We start from the raw sequence: 15,102 nt of genomic DNA on the forward strand, positions 1-15,102 counted from the left end.
ATGGCTAGAACTTTGAATCAGGTAGTGTTGATCACAGTCGCCACAGCAGATAGATACATCTCTGCATATGGTAAGAACACCCCCTTTCCTCCTGTATTAAGAGAATCCTATATTCCTCTGAGATCATCATCCTTCTCACAAACCTTCAGATCAGTGGTCAGCAAACATTTTCTATAAAGGATCAGAGAGTAAATATTTTGGTCTCTGCAGGTCAAATGGTATCTGTTGTATCTACGAAATTTTGCCACCGTAGCACAAAAGTGGCCACAGATAATATATAAATGAGTTCCAATAAAACTTTATAAAACAAGGAGCCAGCTGGCTTTGGCATGAGAGCCAATAGTTTAATAACTCTTGCTCTAGGGTGAAGGCTGCCCCATTGCCATGTTTTTCCATGTTGGAACATAGAGGCTGCATCATTTTTGTGCCTAAACAAGATTATGTTACATATTCCTTACATATCTCTCTTTTTCCTCTGAGCACTCGCCACATCATTTGTTCCTCATCCCCCTCTGAAGCTGCTCTCCCTGAGGTCACTGATGGCTCCTATGTTGCTGGTACACACCTAATTTACATCTCTGAGCAGGGCACCTTGTGAGCAGCCTCTTCCTCTTACTTGGGACCACTCTTGGCTGGTTCCCCTCCTTTTCTTCTACCCACTTCTTCTAAGCATCTGTCTCTGGTTCCCCACCTACCACCCCCACATCTACTATATCTTGACATTCCCAGGGTCCCTACTGCCTCTTTACTCTCTATGTATCTTGGCTACCTTGACCATTTCTAAAGCTTCAGCATCCACTTACATGCCAAGGGCCTTCATTTTCTTTCCACAGCCCTTGAACTGTAGAATTCTATTTCCTGACCCCCGACCCACCTGCAGGCCAGCCAGGCAGCTCAGACTCAAAGCATAAAAAGCAGAACTCCAGCCTCCCTCTGCTATTCACCCTCCCCTTCCCTTCTTCTCTTCATCAAAGGCACCACTGCACCTGTCTGGCCACAGCCAGGTGTTCATTGATGCCACTCTGCTCCTGACCCCAATACCTCCTATAAAGTCTGTCCATGTCTCCTCAGAATGTCTCTTGCCCATGATCTCCTTTCCTCCATTAGCATTCCACTGCTTTGAGTTAGAAGTCCTTCTTTCTCCTAAGCTAACTTCAGAGTGTCCTGCTTCTCTTATTGTAATGCATCTTTATTGTATTCTGTGGCCATCGACAAAAAATACAAACCCCTCTCCATGTCCCACTTGGTCATTCCCAACATGGCCCCATTGCCCACATTTCCAGACTCATCCCTAGTCCTCCCCTTCCATAAATCCTTCACCAGACCCTAGCATCTTCCTCAGTTGCCCAAATGGGCCATGTTGTTTCATGCCTTGGCAATTTATTTTTTAAAAAGTTCACTAGTGATGTTTAGAATCCTCTCCCCTCTCTCTAACTAGCAAACTCTTAGCCATCCTTCAGGATCCAACCAATATGCCACCCTCTCTGAAAAACCCTTCCCTAACCATCCCTCCTAAACGATCCCTTGGATACATAAATGAATTGTGGTCCATTCCAATATATACTGATAGCCAACTGGATGCCAGGCACCATGATAATGTGTTTTCACACACACACACATAATTTCATTTAATCTTTAGGTATAATTACCTCCATTCTCATGAATAAGAAAATTGGGCCAAGGAATGGTACCCCCAAAGTTACCCAGCCTGGAGGTGGCAAGGGAAGGATGTGTCCTAAATTTATGTGGTTCCAGAGTCCCTTCCTTGCTTCCACACCACATTCCCTCAGTCTGACATAGCCTCCCACCCAAAGCACCTGCTATTATAATTCCCTTTTTAAATCTCTGACTTTCCCATTAGCTTTTTTCTTCTTGAAAACCTAACCTGCGACCTAAGCCCCAGTTCCATAACTTGCAAATGAAACATGGCACAGTCATTGCAGAGATTCCCTTTGGCATGGCCCTTACAAATGCCACCTACCTTTCTGTGTCTGTCAGTGTCCCGTGACTTCTCCCTCAGCCAGTCAATGGTGTGGAAGTCTTCATAAGTCCCCACATCAGGGAATGGCTCGTCAAGGAAATCCATCAGGTTTCCAGAGCCACTCATCGCTCCTGCATGGACCATGCTAAGTTACACCTATGAGAGAAAACTGGCCATTAAAAACATAAGCAGGACTTCTACTTGGTCACTGCAGAAGAAGAATCATGGGCTCTGTTTTCTCATATAAGAAAATATTATTTCAGGATAGGCATTGTTGCTCTCATGGAATATGAACACAGCTGATTCTCATTGTTCATCACAGTTAAGTTCTATAGTCACCTCAAAGCCTGAATTAAGAGATACTGAATCACTGCTCCTAGGAGAATTCCGGGAGAGGTTCCTGAGAGTCTCTTCTTGCCTGAGCCTCACTTCCTACACATCTCTTCCCTCTCTGAGCACTCTCCATATCATTCCTCATCATCCCCTAAAGCTGCCTTCCCTGGATCAATACATAACCTTGTTTTACGTGGGTTTCTGTTTAATATGTATTGTTAACATTGAACTCACAACCAATAGCACTATCACTCATGCCTGAAAAAGTTTCTCTAACATATATTTTCTACACAAGACACATCAGAATCTTCTCACAATTAGAAATGCTAGATAGCACTCCAGTACTGTACTTCAGGGCCATTTTAAACATCAAAATTACAAAAAAAAAAAAAAAGCAGAGAAATGTGGAAAATGTGGTAATAAACAGAACACTAAAAGTATAAGGGTGGAATCAGAAAGGCAAAGGGTCATCTTCTCTGACCTCAACTGATAGCATGTGCTTTTGGCAACTCAAGCCTTTTGCCACTCTGCATATGCCTGTCTATGAATGACCTTTAAAGCAATGCAAGTATTGACTTTGGGGTGCTATATTTTAGATCTTAAATGTCCTCTAAAAGCTTATATGTTGTAGGTTTTGTCCCCAAGGTGGTGCTTTTGGGTCCTGGTAGAATCCTTAAAAGGTGGGACCTTGGGGCTGGGGTTGTGGCTGAGTGGTAGAGCATTTGCCTAGCATGTGTGAGGCCCTGGGTTCGAGTCTCAGCACCATATATAAATAAAATAAAGGTCCATTTACAACTAAAATAAATATATATTTTTAAAAGGGGGGGCTGGGGATATAGGTCACTCACATGCAAAAGGCCCTGGGTTCAATCCCCAGCACCATAAAATAAAAAGAGGTGGGGCCTCGTGGGAGGTCCTTAGGACACTGGGGGTATGGCTCCTTTCTCCAACCCCCCTGTCCTGGCCATGAAGTGAGCAAGAAGTGAGTGGCTTTGTTCCACCACACAATCCCTCCATGATGTGCTGCCTCACCACAGGCCCAAAGCAAGGGGACCAATTGATTATGGACTAGAACTCCAGAACTGTAATCCAAAATAAATCTTTTCTACTTTAAAGTGGATTATCTCAAGTGTTTTGTTATAGTGACAGAAAACTGACTAACACAGGGGCTACAAATAAATTTTAGCAAATAGGCAAAGTTGCAAATAAGGAGTCTGCAATTGAGGATCGACTACACATATTTATGGAAAATCTCAAGTGAAGCAAAAGGAAGGTCACAAAAGGTGAGGGATAAAGAGGCCCAAAATTGCAACCAAACAGATAACTGGTTTCCCTGAGAGGTAAAGGAGGCCTCTGAGGTAGTAGTCCACGTAGTTTCATCATTGACATTCCAAATGTACAGTAACAGCAGAGTGAAAACACTGATGAGAATTTAATTCATTGGTAGGAGCCAAAGCAATCTGCAAATAGCAGCAACCCTCTGCACTAGGGGAGCCAATATGGAGATGGATAAGAAAGGCAGGAGAACCTGCCAGGAGCCATGCAGAGCTGTGGGCACACTGTCCTGGGCAAGGAGCTCCAGTGCAGATGCTCGTTTTAAATTTTTCTTAAGATACAGTTAAAATGGCTCCTGCTGCTAGGACAGAAGGAAAGTTGAAGTCCCCTTCCTTTTCTAAGATAACAATTCCATTCCCACATTTGGGCTCCTATGGTCCAGAAAACAATCAGGAATGAACCAACACATCTTCCCTGTTCCACTGCCATCAGAGCCTGCTTTACAGATCACAGAGGAGCTCATCTAAGATATAGAAAATGCTTTGCAGCAGGACTGATGATCACCCCAGTTAGCAGAAGAAATAATACACTGTTACAGACACAAGAGCTTGGAATATGCACTAAATAAAAAATGACTTTGGCATAGAGTATGGAAATTTGAATTGTAAGACGAGGACCACAAAAGTGCTGGAATGGCTGGTTAAAAACTTGAAGGTGGTCATAAAAATAGTTGACTGCACACTTCTCCCATTGCTTTATGTATTTATGTATCTGGAGGACTCAACCACCACCTGATAAAACTGCATTTTAATCAAATTGAAAAGTCACTATGGGCAAAGTAGGGTAATCAACTTACAAGCAATAAAGTGGCCACAGTGATTGATTTATTGACCATATGTGCAACTCAGCTACTTTAAAACTCTCAAAGTTTGAGGTCTGAGCTGTGTCAAGTTGAAACTACACCCATTGATGAGGGCCCAGGGAAGAATCATATTGCATAAGTCAGTAGCAACCAATAACATAACCAATAAGATAAGGGAAGAAATAAAATTAGAAAGCAGAGATTTCATTCTGATTTCTACAGAAACAAGATGGTCATAATCTCCTATTATATGTGGTAAAGAAAATTTCTAATGGGAAAAATAAGATGATGGACAGAGCCCTGGTCAGAAAAGCTCAGAGCATAGAAAAGAATTGCAGAGACTTGAACCTTCTGTTAAAAGGGAGTTGATACTACCTGAAACTAAACCAAATCTCCAGATAAGCAACAACTCCAGACAATAATGCTTGAAATGGAAAGTCATTCTGGAGAACAAATACATCCTTAAACTTTGATGGAGCATGTCATGGGCATGATAATAGGCACAAAATTGGTAGAGGAAAATAAACATGATCTAATCTGCAGAGTCTCTATGCTTCAGGGGGAGGAGCAAAGGAGGTAAGGAGGAGCTAGGGGCATCATAACAACTGATAAGAGAGAATTTTCTTGGGCTCCAAGGAAGAGGAAAAGGAAGACAAGTCAAGTTATCTGTGGCAATGCAGACCAACTCCAGGGGAGAAGGGTCACAATAGCAACAAATGACAAAGCCACCAGCAGAGAAGGATTGAACAAAATTTGCCCTAATCCATGCTAGTGTTATCCTGCCTGACAAGATAACATCTCTCCTACATAACCGTTATTTACCTACAAAGGGAGGCCTGCAAGACACCTAGTCTTTTATTTCATCCCTCAAAGCAAGAAAGTATCAGCCAGTTTGGTCTCAACATGAAGACCTCAAGATGCCAGATCAAAGTCTTCAACAGCAAGTGATAACAACAGAATCTGGCCAGTAAAATTCACTCCACCAAGGCCCAACAAAAAGAAGCATGTGTTAACTGTGATAGCATCTATAATATATTTATGACTTTGATGTTGAAAGCAACTCTGAATGTATTGGCTCAACCTCAGAACAGGGATCTGTATCATTTCAGGGAAACCTGGACTTTGTACAGTTGACTGTTGGCAATAATGTAATGGGTTCTAGAGGATGAAAAAAAGCAGGAAATCGCCCAGATCAAGATCAAGCAGGACAGATTCTAAGTATAATCAAGGCTTGACTAAATATAGAACCCACTACCTCAGGCTACTCATAGTTCTCAGCATGTCTCACCAAATATCAGGCAGAAACCCATTCCTTTGAATGTGCTGTTCTCTCCACTTTGAACAGTTTTTCTCTCCTTTGTCTGGAAAGCTCCCATTCACCCTCCAGAACTCTGTTCTGTTCATCCCCCTCTATGCAACTAGCATTAATTTTCCCAGAAATTGTTGAAGGAACGTTCCTTGGCCTCCTCAAAGAGTCTTTCACAGAAGTCTCAATTACATCATGGCAACAAATACCTTCCCACTCCAGGGAGACCCTCTGTAGTCATCAACAACTGCATACCTGCTGCATCTCCATTGCCAGGCCCAGCACAGAGTTCATGTTCAATAACATATCTTGAGTTCATTTAAATGTGTGTGTATTTCTGAATCACTGGGGTGACAGAGGCAAGGCCCCATTACAGAAGTTTTGTAGATTCCATTTATGCACTCACCAAAAATGCCTAAGATCTAATTTCATCACAAATAGGATAAAAGACTCAGGAAAGAGAGAAAAGAAACACATGTGAGAAGAGGCAGGTGTCCATCAGTGGATGAATGGATAAAGAAAATGTGTTATATATACATAATGGAGTTCACTTAGCCATAAAGAATGAAATTATGTCATTTACAGGTAAACAGATAGAACTCAAAAGTATTATGTTAAGTGAAATAAGCCAAACTCAGAAAGTCAAGAGTAATGTGTTTTCTTTCATGTGTGGAAGATAAGGAAAAGAAAGGTGGTGGTGAGGATCTCAGGAAAATTGAAGGAAGCCCAATAGAGTACAGGAAAGGGACCAGTGGGGAGGGAGGAGAAGAGGGAAAGGGGAAATACTAGGGAATGATATTGACCAAATTATATTGTTATATCATGTGCATATATGAATGTGTAGCAACAATTCCCATTATTATATATAATTATATTGCACTAATAAAAATATGAAAAAAGACCAGGGTTAGAACCTTGACCTGCTGCTACTATGTAAAGAACAGGACATAGGGAGGAAGGTGCACCCTGCATGGCAGCCTAGGAGTCTGCTGGGCAGGTTTTTTCTCTCTCAGCCTGAATCAGCAGGACTAAGAGCAATCTCTCTGTCCTTTTCCCCTTACACTATCACTGTGCCTCTCACTGTTGTATATAACCATAAAAGTTTTTTTTAAAAAGCCCTATCAATAATCTATTGCAGATCCCCCAACCCAACAACTTAGAAATAATCATCTCTTTATATTGCCTTGGTTTGACTGGGCTCTGCTAGATGGTTATCACCTGGGGTCTCTCTTAAGGCTGTGGCCAGACAGGGTTGGAGTCATCTGAAGACCTGTTTACTCACACCTCTGTGTCTGGTCTGTAAGATTCAACAGTTGGGGATTAGAGCAACTGGGGCTTCCTGGGCATCTCCATGTGTCCACCTCAGCATGGTGGTACTAGATGGCATGGCTTCTCACTTGCAGGCTCTGGTCTCCAAAGTAATTGTGTCCAGACATAGATGAGGCAGAAGCTGTATGGTACCACCTGGCCTAGCCACAGAAGTCAGGCAATTGCCCTTCTTCCACATGCCATCCATTGAGGCAATTACAAAAGCCCACCCAGGTCCAAGTAGAGAGAAAATAAACACTACCTCTGGGTGGGGAAATGGAAAGGCTCTGGAGGAGCAGCCAGGAACCATTCTGTTGTGGCTATTTTTGAAAAATTAAACTGACCACCCAACTTATAAAAACTCTTCACAAATACAGAAAAGTATCCAGAAGAAAACAATGATTATCTGTCAACATACCCTAGACAGTGAATCACTATAACATATTACTATATTTTTCATAGATGCATTTTAAAATAAATGGGCAATGTGATATAGCTATTTCTTTATTGTTGTGCTTTTTCCCTCTATATTTTGAGCATTTTTCATGAGAGGCAGCACTGCATAGAGGCTAGAAACAGACTCTGACATAGCACTTCCTAGCTCCAACTTTCATCTGTGCCACTACCTAGCTGTGTGATTTGGGGCAAGTTGCTGAACATTACCATACTTCGGCCTCCCCATCTATGAAAAGGGGATAGTAGCGGCACCTGCCTTAGGTGTTGTTACAAAGCTGAATGAGCTGACATTTGTAAAGCACATTGTACCCAGTGTAGTTAATGCTCTGTTTAAGTGTTCACCTAAAATCAAAGGTGTTTCATGAAAACACACTTTCCTTATGCCCTGCATATTGCCTCATTTCCAAAGTTTATCTAATCACTCCTCTGGAGTCTGCAGCTGACAGGGGGCACCTGATGAACTCCAATTCTTCTACAGGCAGTTAGGGTAATCACCAAAGCCATTAAATCATGACTCTATGCCTAATACTTTAAAAATCTTTTTCCTAAAACTTTACCAAGTATTTTCATTTATTAGAGGCCATTTCCTTTCAAATCTAATATAACTCTATTCAAAGTGGCAAGATCACTTAAGGAGGGATTTACACAAATCCCTAGTCTGACTGTGTGACCTCCGATGACCCTCCCTGGCCCTCAGCACATCTCCTCTCTCAACTCAGAGCCCTGGAGTGGGCTGTTTCTCAGGTGCTCCCCACCTCCTCCCTAACACAGGAAACAGAGATTAAAAGTTAATACCTGCTCCTTTTACCAGCTTTGGGACAATCAAACCTGTTTTTCTTTCATAAAAACTATTTGTCTCTGCCACAGATAATGTTTAGGCCTGTGGAACTTTCCAGAAATCTCAGAGTCATCTCATTGCCAGCCATTTTTATCAGTCATTACAAAACAGAAAATCCTAAGATTGAACTCTTCAGTGTCTGTGAAATTAAAACTCTGAGATAATCTGGATGATCATCTCATATCCTCAAAATCAAGCAAGAACCAAAAAGTGTAACCCAAAAGAGAGTGACAAATATACATTTAAAAAAAACACCTAGAGGTAGGCAGTGGAGTCTTGTGGTAACCTGCAACAGTCCTTGCTGGACAATGGGAACACACAACAGTAGCTGCTGCAAAGATTCTCCCCTCTCTCCCCTCAGACCAAAGGAAAACAGAGATCAGGGAAATGGGAGTGGAGTTGGATATAATCACAGGAGATGTCTGGGAAGTGAGTTATCTACAATCTTTCAGTTTGTCCTGCTTTTTTCTGAGAACTGCAGTTATAGTAAGCAAAAGTAGCAGATCTAACATGCCAATTTTCGCTGAATCCTAGAAACACTGCTTTGTGCTACTCCAGTGGTTTGGATCCAGGGGATGGGTCTGTATTACCTGGTTGAAAATCCAGGTCTTTCTTCAAGTTATCTGCACTTAAAGTAGCAGCAGAAACATAAACAAGATGGCTGTGGCCTCAGGATCTTTTCCTTCTGACTTGTATAGATGCACAGGGTAGGTACAGCCACAATCTATTTTAAGCATTCTTTTAGATATATTTCATATACTATAACATTCACTTTTAATGTTTATGATTCAGTGAGGTTTTGGGGGTATAATTATAAACTTGTACAACATCACCACTATCCAATTCCAGAATGTTCTTATCTCCCTAAAAGTAACCCCATACCACACTTCCTTCTCCAATCAATCACCAGACAACCACTAATCTATTTTCTCTCTATGTATTTGCCTATTCTGGACATTTCCCATAAATAGAATCATGCAATATATGGCCTTTTGTGTCTGGCTTCCTTCACTTAACATTTTCAAGATTCACCCATGCAGTAGTCTATGTTAGTACTTCATTTCTTTTTATCGTAAAATACTATTCCATTGTGTAACTATATCACATTTGTTTATCCATTCATCAGTTGCTATCTATTTGGGTTACTTCTACTTTAAAGCTGATATGAATAATGCTATTATGAACATTCTTGTAGAGTCTTTGTGTGGACATGTTTTCATTTTTCTTGGGCATACACTTAGGAGTGAAACTTCTGGGTCCACAGTAAACTGGTGTTTAACCACTGGAGGAGCTGTCAGATGGAAATCACTTCTGTTTTCTGATTTGTTTGTTTTGTGCTCGTGGTTAAACCCAGGGCCTATGCAAGCAAAGCACATGCTCTACCACTGAACTATACACAGTCCTGGAAATCACTTTTTTAGTAACCTTTTCATTGAAGTAAATATCTATCCACAAAAATACAAAAATTATAAGTATACCTCTCCACAAATTTTCACAAAGGAAACTTACCCAATTAACCAGTGCCGCAGTCTGGCTGGGCACAAAATAGCCGAGCCGCCACACAGCCTTGTAGGTTCAAAATAGGAATGCGTTTATTCTCCGCACTCCCGCAAAGGCCACCCGAATGCCCACGCAGGCGGCCTTCTCCCGGGACACACCACACACCAACCGGAAATCCCTCCTCCGGAAATCCCTCCTCTTCCGGCACTTCCCCAACCAATGCGAACTCCCCAGGAATCCGGGAGAACTCCAAAGTAGCAGGCCAAGGCGGACAGCAGGGGTCTAATATACAATTGAAAACACAGCTTAACATAACCATCATCATCTCAATGGCTTGCTGGCGTCACCTCTCAACCACTCGTTCTGGCAAAAATGCCATGCATCATCCCTACTCGGCTGTGGCCCTCAACAAACCAGCACTCAGGCCAAGGAAGAAAACTTGACCCCAGAAGCCTTCTCATGGCCCTCCAATTCCTGTCCCACTGTTAATGGTAAACACTATTCTGACTCTCATATCATACATTCCTCTTGCTTGTTTTGGAACTTTATATAAATGAAATCTTTTGTTTCCAGCTTCTTGTGTTCTACATTATGTGGTAAGATCTACCCATGCTATTGAGTGTAATTACTATTTGTTCATTCTCTTTGCCTTATAGTGGGATGGCCAAGGGCCAGGTAGGAAATATTTGAAGCGTTGTAAGCCATTTAGTCTTTTTTGGGTCTACTGAACTCCGAGTTGTCATTAAAAAGCAGCCAGAGACAGTATACAGATTAACGACTGAAGCTATATTTCAGTAAAACTATTTATGGCCATTAAAATTCAAATCTTATATAATCTCCACATGTCACAACATATTATTCTTTTTCAGTTTTTTTCAACATATAAAAATGCAAAAACCATTCTTAGCTCATGAGCTCTACAAAAGTAGGTGGTGACCTGGATTGGGCTATTCTATGTTATTTGACTATGGTAATAAACCTCAATGTACTACTCCATTCTGTTGTTGATAGATATTTGGGTAGTTTTCCATTTGGAGACATTACACAGCATTCTGCCAACATATTTTACACCCACTCATAACATATTGTGACCTTCTACCTGCCCCCCTTGTCTCTCTGCCCAGCAGTGGCCAGGTGCCATAGGAACCTGACAATTTTTATGCCAGCATTCCTCTCCCAAATCAGACCATGTCATATTATTTGCTTATTTAACTAACCCCCAGAAGACTTGGACAAATTTAACAGAAAGTTACAATTCAGATTCAAAGATGAAAAAGTCTCAATCTGTAAGGAAAGCTGGCCATCAGCAGAGTCCTCTACCAGAGTGAACCTGGGAGAAACTGCCACTAAAATCTCGTCTGAGTCTCCTGAGCCTTTCTGGCCACCTTTCTCTTTCCTGTCCTCTCAAAAAGGCTGAACTGATAGTCAGGGGTTAGTAAATGTTTCCCATAAGGGGCCAGATGGTAAATATTTTTGGTTCTGTGGGTCCTATGGTCTCTGTTGCAATTTCTGCACTCTGCCATTATAGTACAAAGCAGCCACCATCAATATGTAAATGCAAGGGTGTGGCTATGTGTTAATAACTTTATTTACAAAAACAATTAAGGGACTGGATTCTGTGTGCAGACTGAGTTGTTGGCTCCTTGTTTATACCACAGCTACCTGCCAGGCTCCTGTTGGAGGAACCCGAGCTATCAGTACACTTACAACTCTTACCTACCAATGGGACCCAGAAAATCATCCTGATACACTGGGAAAAGTTAAAAGATAAAGAGCTATAGTCATTCCTCATAGAATTATTTAAGGGAAGGATGGCATCCCCGAAATGCAACTACTGGACATCATTAGCAACATTTCAACCTTGAAGTTTTGGAAAAATAAAAGGCAATTCCTAATACATACACACACACACACACACACATATATGCTGAGGTTTCTGAGATCCTACAATCTGAAAGATTTCTCCAACTAATCAGCGATCCAAATGCTTCCAGATTCCAGGTGCCTTAGCTCCTTAATTAAAAAATAATCACACCATGGCTCTAACAAAGTATTCAAGATCACTGCAACTAGAGCTTGCCTGTAGTGTTGATGAACACCATGAACAGAACACTAAGAATTTTAGAACCACTAGCCTCAGGAGAGGACCTGAGAATATCAAGCTCAGAGGCAGGGATTGGTCATATGGCATCTAAAAATAAACACCCCAAAAGTTTCATTTCTTACAGATTTTCCAGAAGCTCCAATAACTCTTCACAAGCAGTCTTTCAAAGCTCCTTTTCTTGCAACCTACATGGACCACACAAGGTGCTGAGCTGAGGACTGATGTCTGCTGGCTGGCGGCTCCTGTAAAGGCCACGAGGCTGGGTGCCCCTGGGCTCAGAGGCAATATCATAGTAGCATATGGCCACCAGAGGGAGCTCCACTAGAGTCCACAGGTCAGCAACAACCTACAGGAGGACGGCCTCCATCTTTCCGCATCTAGGCTCCAACATTTAGCTCCTCCTCCCTACCCTGCCCTCTCATCTGTGCTCCTCCCCTAGGCTTGCCCAGCAGCCCTTACCTCAGGTTGCCACATAGCACAAGGCTCCAGTTCCACCCCAAGAAATGATCACCAGAATAATTCCGTCTCCAACCTGTGGCAGTTTCTCTGACACCTTCAGTGGTTTCTCTTCTAGCCTGCTCTGATTTATGTATACATCACCAAAGATACCTGCAACTGACAACTTTTAAACAGAATACTGAGCAAACACATTAAAATACACACTATGTAACGTTCAAAAACAGTCAGAAGTAAACTATGCTTCTCGGGAATGCATAATTAGTGGCAAATCTACAAAGCAAATCAGAGATACAAGCATAGTAGAAGTCAGGAGAGTGATTTGAGGGAGGAAGGGGGAGTGATGGATAGGGACAGAAGATGCCAACAATGTAAACATTTGGTCTTGACCTGGGTGGTAGGGGGTGACACAGTTGTTTATTTTACAATTATTTAAGATATTCAGCAACATATATGGAAGATATATCTAAAATAAACACCCCAAAATGGCTGAAAGTAGGCCACGGGGGTGTGGGGGGAGTTCAGAGAACCTAAGCTCCACAGTCAAACGTGGGTGTGTTATGTGCCCCCACTGAGCTGCCAACAGCCAGACAAGCTGGTCCCCAGCTCCTCATTTTCCACTCAGTTCTCTGAAACAGGGAGTAAACCAGAGCTTGCACAGAATGAGGATACTCTGGCCTACCTTTATTCAGACCATTAGTCTCTGCGCATACAACATGCCATGCTTAAGCCCTACAGTCCAGGACAAATTAATCACTGTCTTCAAATTATATAACAGAGCTGTGTTCTCTTAATCTGCTTGTGTGGATGGAAGCAAAAAAAATTTGCCACAATGTTTGAGGATGTAACAAAACACTTCTTTATCTGCCTATTTGTGCTGCTCAAAATTGAAACATTAAAAGTGGAAGTTTAAAAATAAAACAGAAGAGCTCTACTTCCTGGCTGTCATGAACTGAGCAGCTTTCCTCTGCCATGATGTTCTGCCTTACCTGGGACCAGAGCTATGGAGTCAGCTGACCATGGACTAAACCTTTGAAACCAAATAGCCAACTAAAGAATGATCCAAGGAAGACTGGAGCTATTCCTCAGTGACAGAGCACTTGCCTAGCATGTGTGAGGCACTGGGTTCGATCCTTAGCACCACATAAAAATAAATGAATAAATAAAATAAATGAAAAATGAATACATAACAATAAAATAATTATTTTTAAAAAAGAATGGTCAAAGGTTATTGCTTAGAAAAACAGAATAAAAGAGAAAGTAGGACACAGGTACACAAAAAGGGAATACAATGTGAAGACATGAGAAGAAGACATTGACCTACATGCAAATAACAGAGGCCTCAGGAAAAAACAACTCTGCCAACTCCTTGATCTCAGACTCCCAGGCTCCAGAATTGTGAGAAAATGAATTTCTGTTGTTTAAGCCACCTAGTATATGGGCTTTTATTATGGAAGACAGAGCAAACTCCATATTATCTCCATACAATCTCCATATTATTTGTATTTTCTTTTTTCCTCCTAAATTTTAAGTAAATGAATAAACGTGTATTTTATCTAAAATAAAAAAATAAATAAAAACAAATGCTCACACACATTCTTATACACACATGTACTTACACACACTCTGACATACACAAACACACACACACATACACACACACACACACACACACACACACACACACTTTCCCTTCCTTGCTAATAGGCAGACAACAGGAGGAGGTATATACCTGTGACTCTTTCTACAACTCCTGGCTCAGCAATATCCTATAGCAGGGATTCCTGCCACATCCTAAGGATGTTAGGTAGGAAGCCTTGACCTTGATAACTTCACCCACAGTTGTAACACTGCCACATGATCATATGCATACAAACCACTCTGTATACATGGCTTTGTTGTCCTCACCCAATTTCTAGAGTGACTACTGCATCTAATGTTGCCAGTGCACCACTCAGATCAGTCCAAAACTTCTGGTAAATTCCAGCTGGTTTCCAATGGTATCCTGTGCCTGACAGCATTGTTTGAGACCCACAGAAAGTAACTTTATTCATATAACATGTCTGAAAGGCATCATTGGAAGCAGAACTGATGTCAAAATATCTCCACTCTCCTGACCCTGAACTGGGTCATTTCCAGGCCTGTGCTTTGTACCCGTGCAGAAAAGACAATGTAGCAGGCCTGAGGCTGCTCTCCTTAAGAGGTCTGCTTGCCCTTGGCTGGCATCTGGGAACTTGGGTTTGGGAAGGGTTCCTGCCATTCTCAGAACCAATAAGAATGATTCACTGTGCCTAAACTGTCCAAATATGAATTATGCTGAGTGCCTGCTTTCCTTCTAAGAGCCTGGAATTTTGATACATTTTAGGCAGAGTGTGCCTAGGTAACCAGCTACCAATAAAATCCCTGGATACTGAGTCTCTAACTAGCTTTCCTGGTGGACAACATTTTGCAAGGGTTGTCAACTCACAGGTATAATGAAGCAAGCCCTGCATACCTCCAACTGGATTCTCAGAAGCACATGCCTGGTTTCCCCTAGATTTGCCTTGCAACTTTTCCCTTTGCTGATTTGGCTCTGTATCCTTTCACTGTAATAAATCATAGCCATGAGTATGACATGCTGAGTTCTTGGGCCAGAGGTGATCTTGAGGGTCTTGAAATAGCAAGCATCATTTCCTAGAGTTTC

General features: G+C 41.8%; 1 protein-coding gene across 2 annotated transcripts in view; it reads right to left on the reverse strand.

Moving 5' to 3' along the window:
* The window catches only part of Clcn4 (chloride voltage-gated channel 4), a 72,273-nt gene that overhangs the window by 44,536 nt on the left and 12,635 nt on the right, over window positions 1-15,102 (reverse strand). For both annotated transcript variants that reach the window (XM_026395141.2, XM_026395142.2), the window contains exon 3: window positions 1,982-2,137. In XM_026395141.2, coding sequence (XP_026250926.1) covers window positions 1,982-2,125 — 144 coding nt within the window. In that variant the 5' untranslated portion in view covers window positions 2,126-2,137. The remainder of the gene's footprint in view (window positions 1-1,981; window positions 2,138-15,102) is intronic.

Source organism: Urocitellus parryii, chromosome X (genome assembly GCF_045843805.1).
Source record: "Urocitellus parryii isolate mUroPar1 chromosome X, mUroPar1.hap1, whole genome shotgun sequence".
Taxonomy (NCBI): domain Eukaryota; kingdom Metazoa; phylum Chordata; class Mammalia; order Rodentia; family Sciuridae; genus Urocitellus; species Urocitellus parryii.